The sequence below is a fragment of the Lissotriton helveticus genome, chromosome 10 (assembly GCF_964261635.1).
Source record: "Lissotriton helveticus chromosome 10, aLisHel1.1, whole genome shotgun sequence".
NCBI lineage: Eukaryota > Metazoa > Chordata > Amphibia > Caudata > Salamandridae > Lissotriton > Lissotriton helveticus.
This window is the reverse complement of record NC_136071.1, coordinates 3565618-3587641: the sequence shown is the minus strand read 5'-3', so window position 1 is coordinate 3587641 and position 22024 is coordinate 3565618. Positions and strand designations below refer to the sequence as shown.

Sequence of the window (22024 nt, the reverse complement as noted above, 5' to 3'; positions counted from 1 at the left end):
GAAAGATAAAGGCGTTACAGAGAGTCCACCTGTGAGACACGTGCCAGTGGCTCTACGAGAGGTCACGCATGGGAGGGAAACGAAGGTCTCACCAGGGAGAGAAGCAGCTTCAAGAGAGAGAAGTCTGGAAGAGACCTCACAGGCAGGAGATGCACTTGAAAGAGTTCACGTGGAGAGTTGGGCGCTGAGGAGGCCTTGCGGTTCAGAGAAGGAGCGGAGAGGACACGTGTGGGTGAAACACGAGAGACGCCTCACACAGAAGCGAAGCACGAGAGAGTGATCCTAGACGTCTCACATGGACGACAAGCAGTAGACGTCTCATGGGAGAAGAAGATGGAAGAGGGTTTAGAGAGGTCTCACCGAGCAGTGAGGCAGTCGATGTCACACAGGAGGAGCATGGCACCTGTCACATGAGAGACAGTTTTAGAGAGTTCCTAGGCAGGAGAGAATCTTTAGAGTGAGATCTCAGACTGTAGGAAGCATCGAAGAGACCTCAGACAAGAGAAAACCATTGGCAATATCAGACAAGAAGGATGGTTCAGAGAGATCTCACACAGACGTGAGCCACTGGAGAGATCTCACACAGACGTGAGCCACTGGAGAGATCTCACACAAACGTGAGCCACTGGAGAGATCTCACACAGACGTGAGCCACTGGAGAGATCTCACACAGACGTGAGCCACTGGAGAGATCTCACACAGACGTGAGTCCTTGGAGATATCTCATGGGTCATAGGGTGACTTGTCTCTACCTTGGGCCCAGGATATCCAGGTAAGGCATCTTCTCCCTGAAAGAATAAAAACAATGCTTTTAAGTTGTGCGCAGATTAGTGTCTTCGCTCTTTGTGGTGTCCAGCCCGTCACAGGGCACGTGCCTCTGCAGCTGGAGCCTGGCATCACCCAGGGCATGTCTCCCGAAGAAGTGAAAGTATGGAAACCTAAAAGGATTCTCAGCAAAATAATTATTTTGGGAAACACCTTAACGATTTCCCTCTGCAAATGGTTCATGTGCTCTTCCCTGTGGAAAAGAGAGGGCGACAAACGGCTTGAAGCGAGAGGGGGCTACGAATGGGGCATTCATCTGGGCTTCTCCTTCCTAATGATCTAAGCTTCAGCTCTGGTCCAATCGCACGGGATGTTTCATACAGAGGACTGAAGAGGCAAGTGCAAAAAGCAATATCACTCTTACATACTACATATTTCAGTCCTGTTACTGCACAAACCACAGACTTTTCATTTATTAATGTAAATGTTGTCATCCCTGTTAATTACTGACCATAATCCTAGACAAACACATAATTCCTGTGAATGGGAAGGCTAGAGTAAAGTTTACGTATGATATGAAAATGAGCATTTATGCAGAGTAAGATATGGAAAAAGAGGGCAAAGAGGAGGAGGAGAAGAGATAGAAAAGAAGAGAGGAAGAGTGAATGAAGGAGACAAGAGGGAAAAGGAGAAGAGAGGAGCTAATGATAACAGAGGAGAGGAAAGGAGAAGAGAGGAGAAAGAGGGGAAAGAGGACCTAGAAGATAAATAGAGGAAAGGAATAGAGAGTACAAAGAGGAGGAAGAGAGGAGCTAGAAGAAAACAGAGGAAAGGTACAAGAACAAAAAAAGAGTACAAAGAGTGGAAAGAGATGAGATAGAAGATAAATTGAGGAAAGGTGAAAGAAGGAGAAGAGAAATGGGGAAGAGAAGAGCTAAAGATAAACAGAGAACGGGCGAAAGAAGGAGAAGAGAGGGAATGGGGAAGATAAGAGCTAGAAGATGACAGAGGAAATGTGAAACAAGAAAATAAAAGAACAAAGGGGGTAAGGGAGGCAGTAGAAGATAACACACAAAAAGAGAAGAGAGGAGAAGGTAAAGAGGCAAGCTAGAAGATAAAAAGAGGAAAGGTGAAAGAAGAGGAGAAAGGAAGGGCAAGAGAAGAACTAGAAGATAACAGAGGAAATGTGGATGAAGGAGACGAGAGGCGGAAGAGGAAGAGGAAGAGAGGAGCTAGAAAATAACAGAGGAAAGGTGAATGAAGGAGACAAAAGGAGAAAGGGGAAGAGAGGAGATAAAGATAACAGATGAAAGGTGAAAGAAATAAAGAGCACAAAGAGGGATAAGGGAGGACTGAGAAGATAACAGAGGAAAGGTGAAAGAAGAAAAAAGTGTACAAAGAGTGGGACAAGAACATCTAGGTATTCACAGAATGGATTTACGACTACTAACTTTACGTCCGCACTCGGGCCGGAAATTCCAACCCGGTGGCGGAGCTTCCGGTTTGGGGGCGGAGCTTGCAGCCCGGAGGCGGAGCTTGCAGCTTGGAGGCGGATCTTCCGGCTCGGAGGTGGGGATTTAGCCATGGCTGAAATCTCCACCTCTATGCCGGAGCTCCGCCTCCGGGCCGCAAGCTCCGCCCCCTAGCCGGAAGCTCCCCCTCCGGGATGGAATTTCCGGCCCGAGTGCGGACGTAAAGTAAGTAGTCGTAAATCCATTCTGTGAATACCAAAAGTAGTAAGTGCATTCTGTGAATACCAAAAGTAGTAAGTTTAGGATTTTGTCTTAAGTTAGTTCTGTGAATTGGGCCCTCTCTTACTCCTCACCTCTGTTGCTTTCTACTGCTCTCTGTCATTTTCGTTATTCTCATTTGTCTCTAGGTTTGCTTCTTTTTCCATCATGCTTCTATTTTCCAAGCTTTGCTCTACTTTTTCTCATGTAGTCTTCTTTTTGCTCTTGTTTCCTACTTGTTGCTTTCTAGTTTTGATCTTCACTATCGCTTTTTACAATTTTAATTACTTTTTGCTTACTAGCCGCCATCTTGTGTGGGCGGGAATGTTAGTTGCGTGGTATATGAGCATGTTTCCCAGCCATGTATGCCCAACTGCATGTGTATCTGGTATCCTGACTTTTAGAGCTTCCGGCTAGGGGGCGGAGCTTGCGGCCCGGAGGCGGAGCTTGCGGCCCAGAGGTGGAGATTTCAGCCAAGGCTAAATCCCCACCTCTGAGCCGGAAGATCAGCCTCCAAGCCGCAAGCTCCGCCTCCGGGCTGCAAGCTCTGCCTCCAGGCCGGAATTTCCGGCCCGAATGCGGACGTAAAGTTAGTAGTCGTAAATCCATTCTGTGAATACCAAAAGTAGTACGTTTCGGATTTTGTCTTAAGTTAGTTCTGTGAATCGGGCCCAGAGAGTACTAGGAAGTTACAACAGCAGCATAAGCAAGGAGCAAGAACAGACAAGTAGGAAGGGAAAGAAGTGAGGGTGTAAAAAGAGAAAGGATAGTAACCAACTTGATACAGGAGTAAAAAGAATAAGTGTGAGAGGGAAATGAATGTAAAGAGAGCATAAAAGGTGAGATGAGAAAAGCTAGAAGCCAAAAAGTGAAGAAAAGACCATGAATTGGGCATAAATGGGAACCATAAGTGGAGACGTGGGGTGACCGTGGGGTGGCCGTGATCTGGGGGAATCAGACTGAAGTAATATAACAGGTCAGGAATAAGGACGAAGCAAACTAGCAGGGTCCGGCCAACTGCTCTCGCCAGAGGCCTAAACAGCTCTTTTGACGCTAATGCCAGGGGGCTCTTGAAAGTCAAAATGGGCCAGTATGGCTCCGGACCTTACCGGCTTCTTGCCAACGATCATCCTCTCCACAGCCTGGACCTGGGAGACGTGGTCATCGTTCGCTCGCAGCTCTCGGTTCTGGATCCGTTGGTAGATACCCACTAAGAGATCCCGAGGAATGTCCTGCCCATTGTCGACTCCTGGAGGGGTAGAGGTGCGAAGGGGTTAATGAAAGTACAGATATGGCACACTGCTAACCACACGGGGCAGCATTTAATGCACAGGCCTAAAGTTAATACTAGAGCAACAGAAAAGCAGGTGTGACTGAAGGTAAAGATGGCAGTATACCTATCCATTCAGAGGAAAGTGCATTACCGACCGAAGAAGGCATTAATGAATATAATGGCTGTACAGTCAGGGGATATTGCACGAGTAAGAGAAAGTGGTCTCTGTATGCGCAGTGGGGTTGAGTCAGCGCAGGTGGTGCAGTGGGGTGGAGTTAGAGCTCAGTATGTGCAGTGGGGTGGAGTCAGAGCGCAGTATGAGGAGTGGGGTGGAGTCAGAGCTCAGTATGAGCAGTGGGGTGGAGTCAGAGCTCAGTATGAGCAGTGGGGTGGAGTCAGAGATCAGTATGAGCAGTGGGGTGGAGTCAGAGCTCAGTATGAGCAGTAGGGTGGAGTCAGAGCTCAGTATGAGCAGTGGGATGGAGTCAGAGCTCAGTATGAGGAGTGGGGTGGAGTCAGAGCGCAGTATGTGCAGTGGGTCAGACGTAGAGCTCAGTATGTGCAGCGGGTCAGACGTAGAGCTCAGTGTGTGCAGTGGGGTGGAGTCAGAGCTCAGTGTGTGCAGTGGGGTGGAGTCAGAGCTCAGTGTGTGCAGTGGGTCAGACGTAGAGCTCAGTATGTGCAGTGGGTCAGACGTAGAGCTCAGTATGTGCAGTGGGTCAGACGTAGAGCTCAGTGTGTGCAGTGGGTCAGACGTAGAGCTAAGTAGGTGCAGTGGGTCAGACGTAGAGCTCAGTATGTGCAGTGGGTCATACGTAGAGCTCAGTATGTGCAGTGGGTCAGACGTAGAGCTCAGTATGTGCAGTGAGTCAGTTGTAGAGCTCAGTATGTGCAGTGGGTCAGACGTAGAGCTCAGTGTGTGCAGCGGGTCAGACGTAGAGCTCAGTATGTGAAGTGGGTCAGACGTAGAGCTCAGTGTGTGCAGTGGGTCAGACGTAGAGCTCAGTGTGTGCAGCGGGTCAGACGTAAAGCTCAGTGTGTGCAGCAAGTCAGACGTAGAGCTCAGTGTGTGCAGTGGGGTGGAGTCAGAGCTCAGTGTGTGCAGTGGGGTGGAGTCAGAGCTCAGTGTGTGCAGTGGGTCAGACGTAGAGCTCAGTATGTGCAGCGGGTCAGACGTAGAGCTCAGTGTGTGCAGTGGGGTGGAGTCAGAGCTCAGTGTGTGCAGCGGGTCAGACGTAGAGCTCAGTGTGTGCAGTGGGTCAGACGTAGAGCTAAGTAGGTGCAGTGGGTCAGACGTAGAGCTCAGTATGTGCAGCGGGTCAGACGTAAAGCTCAGTGTGTGCAGCAAGTCAGACGTAGAGCTCAGTATGTGAAGTGGGTCAGACGTAGAGCTCAGTGTGTGCAGTGGGTCAGACGTAGAGCTCAGTGTGTGCAGCGGGTCAGACGTAGAGCTCAGTATGTGAAGTGGGTCAGACGTAGAGCTCAGCGTGTGCAGTGGGTCAGACGTAGAGCTCAGTATGTGCAGTGGGTCAGACGTAGAGCTCAGTATGTGCAGTGGGTCAGACGTAGAGCTCAGTATGTGAAGTGGGTCAGACGTAGAGCTCAGTATGTGAAGTGGGTCTGATTCACAGCTCAGTATCTGAAGTGGGTCAGACGTAGAGCTCAGCGTGTGCAGTGGGTCAGACGTAGAGCTCAGTATGTGCAGTGGGTCAGACGTAGAGCTCAGTATGTGAAGTGGGTCAGACGTAGAGCTCAGTATGTGAAGTGGGTCTGATTCACAGCTCAGTATCTGAAGTGGGTCAGACGTAGAGCTCAGTATCTGCAGTGGGTCAGACGTAGAGCTCAGTGTGTGCAGTGGGTCAGACGTAGAGCTCAGTATGTGAAGTGGGTCAGACGTAGAGCTCAGCGTGTGCAGTGGGTCAGATGTAGAGCTCAGTATGTGCAGTGGGTCAGACGTAGAGCTCAGTATGTGCAGTGGGTCAGACGTAGAGCTCAGTATGTGAAGTGGGTCAGACGTAGAGCTCAGTATGTGCAGTGGGTCAGACGTAGAGCTCAGTATGTGAAGTGGGTCAGACGTAGAGCTCAGTATGTGAAGTGGGTCTGATTCACAGCTCAGTATCTGAAGTGGGTCAGACGTAGAGCTCAGTATCTGCAGTGGGTCAGACGTAGAGCTCAGTGTGTGCAGTGGGTCAGACGTAGAGCTCAGTATGTGAAGTGGGTCAGACGTAGAGCTCAGTGTGTGCAGCGGGTCAGACGTAGAGCTCAGTGTGTGCAGTGGGGTGGAGTCAGAGCTCAGTGTGTGCAGTGGGGTGGAGTCAGAGCTCAGTGTGTGCAGTGGGTCAGACGTAGAGCTCAGTATGTGCAGCGGGTCAGACGTAGAGCTCAGTGTGTGCAGTGGGGTGGAGTCAGAGCTCAGTGTGTGCAGCGGGTCAGACGTAGAGCTCAGTGTGTGCAGTGGGTCAGACGTAGAGCTAAGTAGGTGCAGTGGGTCAGACGTAGAGCTCAGTATGTGCAGCGGGTCAGACGTAGAGCTCAGTGTGTGCAGTGGGGTGGAGTCAGAGCTCAGTGTGTGCAGCGGGTCAGACGTAGAGCTCAGTGTGTGCAGTGGGTCAGACGTAGAGCTAAGTAGGTGCAGCGGGTCAGACGTAGAGCTCAGTGTGTGCAGTGGGTCATACGTAGAGCTCAGTATGTGCAGTGGGTCAGACGTAGAGCTCAGTATGTGCAGTGAGTCAGTTGTAGAGCTCAGTATGTGCAGTGGGTCGGACGTAGAGCTCAGTGTGGGCAGCGGGTCAGACGTAGAGCTCAGTATGTGAAGTGGGTCAGACGTAGAGCTCAGTGTGTGCAGTGGGTCAGACGTAGAGCTCAGTGTGTGCAGCGGGTAAGACGTAAAGCTCAGTGTGTGCAGCAAGTCAGACGTAGAGCTCAGTATGTGAAGTGGGTCAGACGTAGAGCTCAGTGTGTGCAGTGGGTCAGACGTAGAGCTCAGTGTGTGCAGCGGGTCAGACGTAGAGCTCAGTATGTGAAGTGGGTCAGACGTAGAGCTCAGCGTGTGCAGTGGGTCAGATGTAGAGCTCAGTATGTGCAGTGGGTCAGACGTAGAGCTCAGTATGTGCAGTGGGTCAGACGTAGAGCTCAGTATGTGAAGTGGGTCAGACGTAGAGCTCAGTATGTGAAGTGGGTCTGATTCACAGCTCAGTATCTGAAGTGGGTCAGACGTAGAGCTCAGCGTGTGCAGTGGGTCAGACGTAGAGCTCAGTATGTGCAGTGGGTCAGACGTAGAGCTCAGTATGTGAAGTGGGTCAGACGTAGAGCTCAGTATGTGAAGTGGGTCTGATTCACAGCTCAGTATCTGAAGTGGGTCAGACGTAGAGCTCAGTATCTGCAGTGGGTCAGACGTAGAGCTCAGTGTGTGCAGTGGGTCAGACGTAGAGCTCAGTATGTGAAGTGGGTCAGACGTAGAGCTCAGTGTGTGCAGCGGGTCAGACGTAGAGCTCAGTGTGTGCAGTGGGGTGGAGTCAGAGCTCAGTGTGTGCAGTGGGGTGGAGTCAGAGCTCAGTGTGTGCAGTGGGTCAGACGTAGAGCTCAGTATGTGCAGCGGGTCAGACGTAGAGCTCAGTGTGTGCAGTGGGGTGGAGTCAGAGCTCAGTGTGTGCAGCGGGTCAGACATAGAGCTCAGTATGTGCAGCGGGTCAGACGTAGAGCTCAGTGTGTGCAGTGGGGTGGAGTCAGAGCTCAGTGTGTGCAGTGGGGTGGAGTCAGAGCTCAGTGTGTGCAGTGGGTCAGACGTAGAGCTCAGTATGTGCAGTGGGTTAGTTGTAGAGCTCGGTATGTGCAGTGGGTCAGACGTAGAGCTCAGTATGTGCAGTGGGTCAGATGTAGCGCTCAGTGTGTGCAGTGGGTCAGACGTAGAGCTAAGTAGGTGCAGTGGGTCAGACGTAGAGCTCAGTATGTGCAGTGGGTCAGACGTAGAGCTCATTATGTGCAGTGGGTCAGACGTAGAGCTCAGTATGTGCAGTGAGTCAGTTGTAGAGCTCAGTATGTGCAGTGGGTCAGACGTAGAGCTCAGTGTGTGCAGCGGGTCAGACGTAGAGCTCAGTATGTGAAGTGGGTCAGACGTTGAGCTCAGTGTGTGCAGTGGGTCAGACGTAGAGCTCAGTATGTGAAGTGGGTCAGACGTAGAGCTCAGTGTGTGCAGTGGGTCAGACGTAGAGCTCAGTGTGTGCAGCGGGTCAGACGTAGAGCTCAGTATGTGAAGTGGGTCAGACGTAGAGCCCAGTGTGTGCAGTGGGTCAGACGTAGAGCCCAGTGTGTGCAGCGGGTCAGACGTAGAGCTCAGTGTGTGCAGTGGGTCAGACGTAGAGCTCAGTGTGTGCAGTTGGTCAGACGTAGAGCTCAGTATGTGCAGCGGGTCAGACGTAGAGCTCAGTGTGTGCAGCGGGTCAGACGTAGACCTCAGTGTGTGCAGCGGGTCAGACGTAGAGCTCAGTGTGTGCAGCGGGTCAGACGTAGAGCCCAGTATGTGGCCGGCGGGGCACTGCACCCACCTATGGCGGCTAGTGATAACTGCTCAGTTCTACTCCCACGGGAGCCTCATATCCAATTGTCTGTTGTGATGTTTTGCCATTGTTTGAGGTGAAAGGATATTCTTCCCCCCACTGGTGTTCTGTGTGGGTCCTTTTTTGCAAATGAGTAAGTTAGACCCGTTTCCTTTTCCTCTTGAGGTTTGGCCTTTGCCTCTTGCTCGAAAGGGCTGCCTTTGCTGTTGCTGCCAACCTTGGTAGCTTGATTGCTGTCCTGTTTGTTGTGTCGAGCCCTGAGGTTGTGGCTGTTGTGTCATTTGTTGTCCCTGGTTAAATGTGCCTCTTCCTGTGGATTTCTTGCTATTGAAACCACCTCTTTTAAACAAACCTCTCTGCTGTTGGGCTCCCATCGCCCTTGCCGTTTCATTATCTTCTTTAATCTGTTGCAGAGACTCATCGACCTCGTTCCCGAAGAGGGCGTCTCCTGTGAATGGCCGGTTGATGATGGAAGTTTGACCTTCCTGCTTGAAACTTGATATCCTGAGCCAGGCATGTCTTCTCAGGATGGTACTTGTGCACATCTGCCTGCTGGCCGTGTCTGCAGCGCCGAGAGCTGACCTAAGGCAAGTGTTTGCTACGTTCTTGCCCTCCTGGACGATGGATTTTGCTCTCCTTTTGTCTTCTTCTGGTAGCTTGTTAAGAAGCTCTTCTATGTCTTCCCACTGTTGGTGGCCATATCTATCCAGCAAGGCATTAGAAATAGCAATACGCCATTGCGTAGCTGCTTCTTTTTCCATCTTCCTCCCCACCATGTCCATTCTTTTACTCTCCTTTTCTGGCAGAGGCCTGGTATTGGAGACAGCTTTGGCTCTCCTCCTGGCTGTGGTGACAATGATGGAGTCTGGCACTGTGTTTCCCTGGATCCTTTCAGGAGGCCTTGTATTTTTTCTCCACTCTGGGTGTTATTCCCTTGCTTGAGGCTGGTTCCTTGAAGGCTTCTTTGCCTTGATCCAGGATACTGGAAAGCATTGGTCGGCACTGAAATCCCTTAGTGGCAGGGGCCAGGGTTTCTAATAGGAAACATGTGTCTCCTTTCTTTTCCTCGAGGGTGACTCCGAACCGGTCTGCTGCCCTCTTGACTATGACATTATAAAATGTTATGTCGTCTGGAGGCGAAGCCCTCGAATGATAACTGCATATCTCTTCTTCTGGGCTTTCGGCGTCGAGTTCGTTCCACATATCCTCGAATATTTTTGAGATTTTATCCTCGTCAGGGAGGTTTTCGTATTCCTCGTGCTCTTCATCTCGAGGTTCTGGTGTGGGAGGTGTTTCGAAAATATAATCTTTTCCTCCTTCGGCGTCTTCCACATCTTCGGCCACGATGTTCTCTGGTTTGGCAACCGGAACGTTCCTTTGTACGAAGACCGGTGTGTTTGGGATTCGGAAATCCTTTAGGGATTCGTCAAACTATTTCTTCTTTTGAAGAATAGCTGTCATCTCCTCTTCGAGCCTTTTCCTCTTTCTTTCAACCTTGAGGGCTCGCTCGGCGTCGGAGGCCGGGGATTTTCTCTTTTTGCTAGCACCTGTGTCCTTCTTCGACGTCGTGGCGCACTTCTTTGTGGGTTCAGCTTCGACCCTCTGTTTTGGTGTCCTATGCAATTTTACCTCCTCTGTAACCTTTGATTGGGTTTCGTGTGGTTCTTTCGATCACGGCTGACCTTCGATCACCTTTTTGCTTGACATCGGGGCTGCCTTGAGTTGCGCCTTGTGCTTGTGGCCCTTCGGTTCGGACGGATGTGTGTGGTGTTTTACCTTATCCATCTTCTTCGTTGGCTCGCTCATCTTTTTTTGGGTGCCTTTCTTGAATTTCGACGTACAACCCCCAATGCGCCGATTCTGCTGGCACTCCATGTTCGTCCTCGTCGCTGGAGAAACCCAGAACATTTGAGGGGCGTCTTCTTAACTGTCTGCGACATTATGGCATAGTGAGCCTCTCTCTGCTCACAGCGTGTTCTTAGAGTTTTCGTCAGAAACTCCGCGTAGGCCTCACAGTCTTTGTCCTCGTTTTCTTCGGGAAGGCAGAGGTTACAGGCGTCATGCGGATCGCGTTGAGCGAATTTGTGGTGGCACTTGGGACAAAATTGGAAAGGGGTGTTTTCCATGTCCCCTACCTCGCCATTTGTGGACCGATGAGGTCCTCTGTGGTATATGTCCGGGAGCTTTGCCGGAACTGTGATCTTCTCTCCGGTTATGACGTCGATGAGAGATGATCTTTACAGTAGACTTTTTATTCGGAGTTCTTGATGTTTTGGGCAAAATCTCAAAAAATTATTTGGAGCTTCCCGACTTGCTTCCAGACCCAACGGCGGAAAAAAGAACCTGAGGAGAAGACGGCTACCACGCACGTAGACCTCCAGGACACCGTTTGAAGTCACACAGGGGAGGTACCTGGCACCAAATGTTGATCGACAGCGAACAAAACAAAAACAAAAATAAGACAATTCCGGACCCAACCACTAGATGGCGGAATAATGCACAGCATGTGAATCCAGAAAACGATTCACGTTGAAAAACTGTGTGTCCTGGGGTCCCGGCTCGGTTTTGTGCTTTGGGTTTTGAGCAGGGCTCAGCATGTGCGGTGATGTTTGAGATGTGTGCTTCAGGGTCCAGGCCCTGTTCTGTGTCTCCGGTTCGGTCCAGAGTTGAGTATGTGTAGTGGTTTCGGATAGCGAGATATCTGTGTGCTTTGGGGTCCAGGCCCTGTTCTCTGTGTCGGGCTTAGTCAGGGCTGAACATATTCAGTGGTGTCTGAGGTCTGTGCTCTAGGGTCCGGGCCCATTGTGTGTCTGTCTCAGGTTCAGGGCAGGGTTCAGTATGTGCGTTGATGTTTGAGGTCTGTGCTCTAGGGTCCGGGCCTGTTGTGTGTCTGTCTCAGGTTCGGGGCAGGGTTCAGTATGTGCAGTGATGTTTGAGGTCTGTGCTCTAGGGTCCGGCCTGTTGTGTGTCTGTCTCAGGTTCGGGCAGGGTTCAGTATGTGCAGTGATGTTTGAGGTCTGTGCTCTAGGGTCCGGCCCTTGTGTGTCTGTCTCAGGTTCCGGGCAGGGTTCAGTATGTGCGTTGATGTTTGAGGTCTGTGCTCTAGGGTCCGGCCCGTTGTGTGTCTGTCTCAGGTTCAGGGCAGGGTTCAGTATGTGCGTTGATGATTGAGGTCTGTGCTCTAGGGTCCGGCCCGTTGTGTGTCTGTCTCAGGTTCGGGCAGGGTTCAGTATGTGCGTTGATGTTTGAGGTCTGTGCTCTAGGGTCCGGCCCGTTGTGTGTCTGTCTCAGGTTCAGGGCAGGGTTCAGTATGTGCGTTGATGATTGAGGTCTGTGCTCTAGGGTCCGGCCCGTTGTGTGTGTGTGTCAGGTTCAGGGCAGGGTTCAGTATGTGCAGTGATGTTTGAGGTCTGTGCTCTAGGGTCCGGCCCGTTGTGTGTCTGTCTCAGGTTCAGGGCAGGGTTCAGTATGTGCAGTGGTGTTTGAGGTCTGTGCTCTAGGGTCCGGCCCGTTGTGTGTCTGTCTCAGGTTCAGGGCAGGGTTCAGTATGTGCAGTGGTGTTTGAGGTCTGTGCTCTAGGCTCCAGCCCCATTGTGTGTGTGTGTCAGGTTCAGGGCAGGGTTCAGTATGTGCGTTGATGTTTGAGGTCTGTGCTCAAGGGTCCAGCCCCGTTGTGTGTGTGTGTCAGGTTCAGGGCAGGGTTCAGTATGTGCGTTGATGTTTGAGGTCTGTGCTCAAGGGTCCGGGCCCCATTGTGTGTCTGTCTCAGGTTCGGGCAGGGTTCAGTATGTGCAGTGATGTTTGAGGTCTGTGCTCTAGGGTCCGGGCCCGTTGTGTGTCTGTCTCAGGTTCAGGGCAGGGTTCAGTATGTGCAGTGGTGTTTGAGGTCTGTGCTCTAGGGTCCGGTCCCGTTGTGTGTGTGTGTCAGGTTCGGGGCAGGGATCAGTATGTGCGTTGATGCTTGAGGTCTGTGCTCTAGGCTCCAGCCCCGTTGTGTGTGTGTCTCAGGTTCGGGCAGGGTTCAGTATGTGCAGTGGTGTTTGAGGTCTGTGCTCTAGGCTCCAGCCCCGTTGTGTTTGTCTCAGGTTCAGGGTAGGGTTCAGTATGTGCGTTGATGTTTGAGGTCTGTGCTCAAGGGTCCGGGCCCCATTGTGTGTCTGTCTCAGGTTCGGGCAGGGTTCAGTATGTGCAGTGATGTTTGAGGTCTGTGCTCTAGGCTCCAGCCCCATTGTGTGTGTGTGTCAGGTTCAGGGCAGGGTTCAGTATGTGCAGTGATGTTTGAGGTCTGTGCTCTAGGCTCCAGCCCCGTTGTGTGTCTGTCTCAGGTTCAGGGCAGGGTTCAGTATGTGCAGTGGTGTTTGAGGTCTGTGCTCTAGGGTCCGGTCCCGTTGTGTGTTTGTCTCAGGTTCAGGGCAGGGTTCAGTATGTGCGTTGATGTTTGAGGTCTGTGCTCTAGGGTCCGGGCTTGTTGTGTGTGTGTCAGGTTCCGGGCAGGGTTCAGTATGTGCAGTGATGTTTGAGGTCTGTGCTCTAGGGTCCGGGCCCGTTGTGTCTGTCTCAGGTTCGGGGCAGGGTTCAGTATGTGCGTTGATGTTTGAGGTCTGTGCTCTAGGGTCCGGGCCCGTTGTGTCTGTCTCAGGTTCGGGGCAGGGTTCAGTATGTGCGTTGATGTTTGAGGTCTGTGCTTTAGGCTCCAGCCCCGTTGTGTGTGTGTCTAAGGTTCGGGCAGGGTTCAGTATGTGCAGTGATGTTTGAGGTCTGTGCTCTAGGGTCCGGGCTCGTTGTGTGTGTGTCAGGTTCAGGGCAGGGTTCAGTATGTGCGTTGATGTTTGAGGTCTGTGCTCTAGGCTCCAGCCCCGTTGTGTGTGTGTGTCAGGTTCAGGGCAGGGTTCAGTATGTGCAGTGATGTTTGAGGTCTGTGCTCTAGGGTCCGGCCCCGTTGTGTGTGTGTGTCAGGTTCAGGGCAGGGTTCAGTATGTGCATTGATGCTTGAGGTCTGTGCTCTAGGGTCGGGGCCTGTTGTGTGTCTGTCTCAGGTTCGGTCCAGGGTTCCGTGGTCTCACCTCGCAGGTTCTTGATGAAGTCATCCAGTTTCATCTTGCGCTCCGCCTTCACGCTGGGGCTGTACATGTCCGTGTTCAGCAGGATGATGGCGAAGGCGAGGATGAAGATGGTGTCAGGATTACGGAACTGCCGAACCAAGGCTGGGTTGCACACACAGTACCTCTGGCTGTAAGGAAGGAGAGGGAGGCACAGTGAGAAGGACATGAACCCTAGGCTGGAACACACACACACACACACACACATAGGACACAAACACACACACACACACACACACACACACACAGACACACTCTGGCTGTAAGGAAGGAGAGGGAGGCACAGTGAGAAGGACATGGACCCTAGGCTGGGACACACACACACACAGAGACAGACTGACACACACACACACAAACACACACACACACAGGACACACACAGACACACTCTGGCTGTAAGAATGGAGAGGGAGGCACAGTGAGGGGGACAGGGACCCTAGGCTTGGAGACAGACACAGGAGACACACGGACACACTTTGGCTGTAAGGAAGGAGAGCGGAAGCCCGGTGAGGACAAGAACCCTAGGCTGGACACACAGAAACATACACACATGGAAACACACACAGGCTATAAAGAAGGAGAGGGGAGGCCCAGTGAGAGGGAAACAGACCCTAGGCCGGGCTGTGAAGCAGTTACCGAACAAAAGCGAGTGGGAAACATGAAAGTGAACATGGACAGGACACAAATAGTGGTCAAGGGGCTTCGGAGGCGGACACGACACAGTCTCCTCCTCTCAGATGGAAAGGATGGTGTAAAAGAACACAAACAAACATCTTTATCATTAAAGTGTGAGAGAAGCCACACGCTGCGGTTGAATGTTCTTGGGGTGCCCATCTCTTCTAGGTTAAACAATCTTTGGGTAAAAAAAATTCAACTCATCAGTCTTCATATTACGGACATTCGTGTCCACATTTCGCTGCACTTATGAAAGTCCCTGGAAATGAAACACGTGGACTCAATCAATTGACACCAGGACATAGAAGAAAGACTCTCAGCCTTTTCTTGCAATCGTGGACTGTCAGTTGTATGCAATAAAACAAAACAGGCTCTGTGGGTAGGTTTGGTGATCCATGTGATGACGTTAATGAGCCTTCTCCCGCGCTGTCTCAGGCACCTCTTTCTTAGTGTTTCGCCTCCATTTAATAGCCCTACAAGGAGCCATCGCTTGGCTTCCTGGCAGGTCACAGAGGCATCACAAACAGAGCAGGCATCTCATATCAACACACACAAGACACAGCCTTCTTCGACCGTCTGGGGTCATTGGCAATGCAAGGGTTTATCTAATGTTCTCTCTTCTGTAATGCGAAGGTACCGCCCAGAGGAGGATGCAGGCCTCTTGCTTACAACGTTGGAGAGAGTTACCCAAGTGCTGTTGGGTCCATGAACAAGTGAATCCAATAGAACCGCTTATCAGAGTATTAACCTCTCTGGAAGAACTATATGTGGATGACAAGGCAGCGAAGCGACAGAGGTCAGCCTTGGCCCCCGAAGCTCTCCGTTGACATTGGCCACCAAGGAAAGAGCCGGGTGCTCTTCTTTCATGTTCAGGAACCAGGAGAAACACACCTGTCGCGTGAATCTGCGACTCGATGTCCTCTCCCTGTGACTGCGGCACCGCCCCAAGGAGGGGTGGACCTGGGGGGGGTTTTCAGATCCCATAATCCATTGGTTTCCTACTATATAGATTACGGTTTAGCTGTTACTCAAGTCTATCCTTAGATATGTCCCGTAAACACTAAGAAGAACACAAATAAGACACTACGCCCCTCCTGGAAGTCACTGATGTCCCTAAAGGAACATTTAAACCCTCTCTGGTCTTTGGAGAAATAAAATCTTACTGCGGTCCAAATGAAACAAACTAATTATGACAAAAAACACAATGAAAGGAGTCCCAGCCAGGAGAGTAAGTACTGATTCTTTGACCGCTACGGAAACCCTGCTGGCCCATTGGCAAGATCTGTCCAAACAGAAGGACGGGAACCCCCCTCACACCCAGCAACATTTGGTTGCATTTGCCCTTGGAATTACCCAGATGTACTAATTTAGGGCAACCTCATATGCTGACTACTCAGGGCACTATTGTGTGCCAGACTGAGGTAAGGAGAGCGGACACTGAAAGGAAGATACACAATATCTTACAAAAGGGAATCCTTGACGAATATATACCCTAACATTACAACGCATGCGATTACAATGTGGTTGTTACAACGACTGCATTGTTAAGGTTGTTTTCCATCCAGGACCCTTCCCTGGACTTTGCACCTTCTCCTACTCTTCAAGCCGAATGGTAGCTTGAGGTTTTGTTGACTTTAGAAAGAGCACAGACGTAGCTCAGTTTGATGCCACCCACAGCCAAGGGTGGGCGCAATGATGCAACAATGTTGGAGAGCCCGGTATCTGTTCACTGTGGACTTGACAAAGACCAACTGGCAGATCCAGAGGCTTCCATTGATAAAAAATCAGCTTTTGCCACCTCCTTGTGTCTATATCCATTCACCGTCCTGCCCTCTGCACCCCAAGATGGGTCCACCAAGTTCTAGCGATTAATGGACCGCCTTTAAAGAGCGCAGAAGGCTAAGCCGTGGCCCACAATGGCCATATTCTTATACTAATTGACGAATCGCATTCCCACCTAAAACATTTGCAGTTAGTAATTACCTGTTTCATGAGCAAAAAAGTAGAACGCTGCCTGCGTAAGTACCAACGGCGGAGACCGACTCAAGCATTTCACTCAAAACCTTGTTGGGGCTGAAGGGAAATAAGAGCGGGGTCCTGGCAAAGGGAATTCCAACAGTGGGAGCTGCAGTGAGCCCCCCCTACCCCCCTAGCACAGCTGAGGGGGCTTTCCATGCTGAAAAGCACATTGTATCAGACATGCTTTTTCACATGGCTCCAGGTCAAGGTTTCTATGCACAGTTCACTCTCCAAGGTGAGGCCAAGGCCCACTTGAGTTTGTGATAACTCAATAATTAGTTCATGGTCAAAGCACCCTGATTTTTTCTTGCACAAGGAAGCTCACCTTGAAAAGAGGCGGTCTGGTGAAGAGAACAGCTCTTTTTACCCAGCTTTGCACCTCTAACATTCACAAAAATAAGTATTCCAGAAAGTGATCTGTTTGATGATTTCTGCTTGGGTTTTGAGGCATAATTCACAGGATGGGCTCTTTAAAGGGGGCGCAGTGCTTTTTCCACAGTTCATCAGAATAGCTGAATCTCAAAGACGACTCCTACCTGGACTAGCTGAAGATGTACAGCTCCTTGGATGTTGCTGCTAGTGTCGCGTATACACTAGGGCCTCTGTAGCCCTTTTCGGGTGTTCTGCGGCAGCCGCCAGTGATGACTGGGTAATGCATGCATCACATAGTGCCCCTCTGGACCGCTTCAATCCCTCACCTGAAAGCTTCAATGAGTCGCTCCACCTTCTGAGCCTCGCCCTGAACCCGGATGTGAGCCTGGAACTTCCGCAGAGCATCGTCCAGATCCATGTTGGAAAAGTCCATCTCATCCACAACGCAGCTGAAAGAGAAGACAAGACAAGAGGGAGGCAGTAAATACCTGAGCGCAAGCGAGCGTCCAGTATGCTCTCACTGCACAGAGACACATTCTATGCCACATAGAGAAGCTAAATCATGTGCACAAGTTAGTCCAAAAGTTGTATGACCACACCCTCAAGGATCTACTTAACGATTATTTGATGAAAGACATAAGTTTGGCCAAACAGCACCACATCCACCTGATTAACCCACCAAGGTGACCGTGAAGTGTTATAGATTGTGGGCATCACCAGGACATGCAGGAGACATGTAGTATTCTGGGTTTAGTGTTTATATTACTGCACTTCTCTGCATCTAGCTACTCAGCCAGTGTGAGTGTTCCAGGTTAGAATGTGAGTGTGATTGACATGAATGGAATGCTTGTGTGACTGGTATGAGGGTTGGCAGTTGGAGTATGGGCTGAAATACAAATTGTTTTTATGTAGCTGGTTTTTGAAGGTATCTTTGGTGTGTGTTATGGACTGTGCGCTATTGATACGCACGTAGTGTAATTTTGGTCTGTGTGTTACGGGTGCACTCTCATTGGTGCATCATTGTTTCCCTGTTATGGGATGGGTTTAGGTTGTGATCCTATTTCCCCTCATGGTTTTACCATATGTTAACCCTTATGTCTGGGTTATAGGGTTTAAGTCTTTGTTTAGGACTTTATACCTTCTCTACCTGTGTTGGACACCTTGTTGTACGTTTTTACGTGCATGTCGCACTGTGCGAATTTCTCTTTTGTGTCCAGTGTGTAAGACGCCCTGTGCATCACATTTTTCTCTATGTCTTGTTACCTATGTGTTGATTTGACACATTGTACTGCACATATTCGTGCCACGTGTGTGCTTGGGTCCTGTCCCTTGTTACACCTTCTTCTTTTTGGTTATGGGTAACCCCATATTTTCTCAGTTCCTATCATGAGGAGTGGAAATTTTGCCACATTGTGCTGCACCTGTTCGTGCCGCGGGTGTTTTGGGGTTTGTCCTTTTAACACTTTCGTTCATGGGTAGCCCCATATTTTTCAGTGTTCCTCACATGAGGAGTGGAATTGTTTTGCCACATTGTGCTGCACCTTTCCGTGCTGCGTGTGTTTTCTTGGGTTAATCCCATGTTTTCTTAGTTCCTCTCTTGAGGAGTGGCTTTTATTTGCCACTGTCTACCTTCGTGAAGACGTTTTCTTCATGTTAGGTCTTCTCTCATATTTCATTTATTTTTCTTCAGTATTAAAGGAGGAGGATGGTGTCAGTGTTAGTATTTGCTGTCTCCTTCTTCCTTCTTTCCTGGTTTTTGTCTGTTTACCCTCTCGTGGTGTGAAGTCCTTCTCATCCCTGGGTTTACGGATACATATTACTATTGTATATTGATTGTGGATAGTTTTCTTCTTCGCTCTCTGGTTCTCTTTTGTTTTCCAATTCGAGAGGGAGAGGATGTGTAGTATTCTGGGTTTAGTGTTTATATTACTGCACTTCTCTGCATCTAGCTACTCAGCCAGTGTGAGTGTTCCAGGTTAGAATGTGAGTGTGATTGACATGAATGGAATGCTTGTGTGACTGGTATGAGGGTTGGCAGTTGGAGTATGGGCTGAGTAGCTAAGAGGCTGCTCCTGGTGGGGCTGCTTGTTCCAGCATAATACTTCTTGTAAATCTACTTATGGCTTAATAAACCTACATCTATACTCAACTACATCTGCCTCGGCTACATCTCATCATGTATGTATGACTTAAATACTACAAGACATTATTGGGCAACTGACCTGTGGTGTCTCCAAGTGGCCAGCTGGGTACCAACTGACCAAGAACCAAGACTAGTGGCGGAAATAGCATTGAATACATAGACCTTAACATGCTGACATATCTTAAAGCTACAACACATCTCCTTTCCTTAACAGAAAAAAGAATGTAGAAAACAAAGAATCACAGTGAAATTCCAAACACAAATTATTCCCCCACATCACACAAATGCATAGTTCTCTGTCAGCTCCTCCTAAACTTTAAAGTACAGCCTTGCACTAACTGGAACACAATTCTTTCTGCCAGCACTTTTCTGGAACATTTCCCCAGTCACCTGCAAGACATCATACTTACTCATGGCTGCAACCCACTCTTTTTAACACAGAGAATCATTCAGCCTTCAACAGCAGTTGACACGCTCCCAACTCCCTCCTTTCTCAAATTCTTCTTGAACGTCATTTGAATCAGGCAAGCGAAAAAGACAATCTGCCAAGCCATTATGCCACCCTGGGATGTACCCAACGGGAAACAACGTTTACTACGCAACTTTTACAACGCAGTGCTTTACAACGTGGTCGTTACAAGGACCGTATTACCACGCAAGTCAGTACAACGCAAGTCGTTTCAACGACTTACTCCAGGGGGCGGGGTTTTGGGAGACAAGGGTACCCCGATATGTGAACCTGGGGTTGGAAGGAATATTTAAAGAATAATGGTTCTAGTGTGGCCCAAAGGGTACAAAAGCAAAAGGGGTGACCCAGAGAGGGGCACTGTTTTTTATAAATGAAATTAATTCAAAAGGGAGCAAGAGACAATAGTGAGCTAGTTGAATATTGTCCTGAAGATGAACCCCAATAATTGGGTTCGAAATGCCGTCAACCACCCCACAACGTGAACTCCACACAATATGTATAAATCATCTATGGAGTTCTACTGTATTGTTGCCAATGCGATGCCTTTTAAAAAAATCAACTATCACTATTGCACACCACGCTTTCTTTTACTTATTATGTGAGCACCGTAATTTGTTTTTCTCAGATACAACTCTGTCATCTCTTGACCTACATGACCCTTGACAGACTCTGTCTCTTGCTCATCTTCAGGACAATATTCAACTAGCTCACTATTGTCTCCGGCTCCCTTTTGAATTAATTTAATTTATAAAAAAACAGTGCCCCTTTTGCTTTGACCCTTTGGGCCACACTAGAACCATTGTTCTTTAAATATCACTCTAGGGGGCGTGCATCACCGGGGAATATGGTGGATTTTAAATCCAACAACTTCCCTGCTGTTGCGCAAGCTGGAGTAGGAATAGTAATTAATACTATTCCTAAGTCCAGCGTGCCTCCTAGAGCAAGTCGTTGAAACGACTTGCATTGTAATGACACGCGTAGTAACAACTCGGTTGCTGTAACAACCGAATTGTAAAGTACCGCGTAGTAAAAGCATGCTTTGTAACGTGCTATATTCATACCCAACATAATGGGAAAAAAGCTGTAATGTGGCTGCAAACCTAGACAATATGGCAGAAGTATTGTTGACTTTATACGACTTCAAGATTCTTAGAAAAGGTTTATGGTCAGTATGCCAAATATTCTTTGTGTCCCAAATATATGTTTTGAAATGCTCAGTACCCCACTCCATTGCCTCCTTTTCGATACCTGAATAATTGCTTTCAGTTTCAAATAGAGAGCAAGAGGCAAAAGTGACAGTTCCCTTTGCTGACCGGCAGTTGGGAAAGTAACTCTCAAGTACCTGATGCAGTGACATCAACTGCAATAACCATTTTCTTGTTAACATAAAGAAGGATCAAGACATTCACTTCTGCTATGTCCTCTTAATGGCCTAAAAAGATTTCTTCTGTGCAGTGACCAGGAGAAGACCCTCTTTCCCTCAATAAAATCTGCAAATCGTGTTGTCCCAGCAAAATCCTCCCCAAACTAAGAATAGTACCTGATTAAGAGCATGAAGGACCTGAGCTGAGCAGAAGATGAAATGGCATTCTCAATGACACTGACTAGATCTGCCTTTGACCAGACCATACAGTAGAGATAGAACACTAAGTACTCTACCTCCTCCTCAAGAGCTTAAACTTTTCTTTCTGCAATGTCATTCCTGTGCTGGATAGCTTTCCCAAATATATCTTTCAATGCCATATTAGGTTTATTAAACACTATGATGTCATCTTGGAAAAAGATTACATTTTCTGGATCTTTCAGCACTTGAGACATCATCCGCTGAAAGGCGCTATTAGTTGATGCTAAGCCAAAGAGAAGAAGAGTAAAATGGAAGACACCTTCAGGGGTAATAAATGCAGTAAAAAGTTTGGCATCGAAAGGCGGTGGACTGGTGCGCGAGCCAAGAAAAAACTCTTTATGTGGCAAGAGGCAATAGTGAGCTAGTTGAATATTGTCCTGAAGATGAACCCCAATAATTGGGTTCGAAATGCCGTCAACCACCCCACAACGTGAACTCCACACAATATGTATAAATCATCTATGGAGTTCTACTGTATTGTTGCCAATGCGATGCCTTTTAAAAAAATCAACTATCACTATTGCACACCACGCTTTCTTTTACTTATTATGTGAGCACCGTAATTTGTTTTTCTCAGATACAACTCTGTCATCTCTTGACCTACATGACCCTTGACAGACTCTGTCTCTTGCTCATCTTCAGGACAATATTCAACTAGCTCACTATTGTCTCCGGCTCCCTTTTGAATTAATTTAATTTATAAAAAAACAGTGCCCCTTTTGCTTTGACCCTTTGGGCCACACTAGAACCATTGTTCTTTAAATATCACTCTAGGGGGCGTGCATCACCGGGGAATATGGTGGATTTTAAATCCAACAACTTCCCTGCTGTTGCGCAAGCTGGAGTAGGAATAGTAATTAATACTATTCCTAAGTCCAGCGTGCCTCCTAGAGCAAGTCGTTGAAACGACTTGCATTGTAATGACACGCGTAGTAACAACTCGGTTGCTGTAACAACCGAATTGTAAAGTACCGCGTAGTAAAAGCATGCTTTGTAACGTGCTATATTCATACCCAACATAATGGGAAAAAAGCTGTAATGTGGCTGCAAACCTAGACAATATGGCAGAAGTATTGTTGACTTTATACGACTTCAAGATTCTTAGAAAAGGTTTATGGTCAGTATGCCAAATATTCTTTGTGTCCCAAATATATGTTTTGAAATGCTCAGTACCCCACTCCATTGCCTCCTTTTCGATACCTGAATAATTGCTTTCAGTTTCAAATAGAGAGCAAGAGGCAAAAGTGACAGTTCCCTTTGCTGACCGGCAGTTGGGAAAGTAACTCTCAAGTACCTGAT

The 22024-nt window shown here is 48.9% G+C and overlaps 1 protein-coding gene across 4 annotated transcripts in view; it reads right to left on the bottom strand.

The window, feature by feature from the left end:
* Positions 1-22024, bottom strand: part of IQSEC2 (IQ motif and Sec7 domain ArfGEF 2) — a 359223-nt gene that overhangs the window by 75604 nt on the left and 261595 nt on the right. For 3 of the 4 annotated variants that reach the window (XM_078664507.1, XM_078664510.1, XM_078664508.1), the window contains exons 6-9: positions 16816-16938; positions 13388-13554; positions 3605-3744; positions 753-788 (exon numbers count right to left, since the gene is read on the bottom strand). In XM_078664507.1, coding sequence (XP_078520633.1) covers positions 753-788; positions 3605-3744; positions 13388-13554; positions 16816-16938 — 466 coding nt within the window. The remainder of the gene's footprint in view (positions 1-752; positions 789-3604; positions 3745-13387; positions 13555-16815; positions 16939-22024) is intronic. The other variant, XM_078664509.1, reaches the window with a different exon arrangement.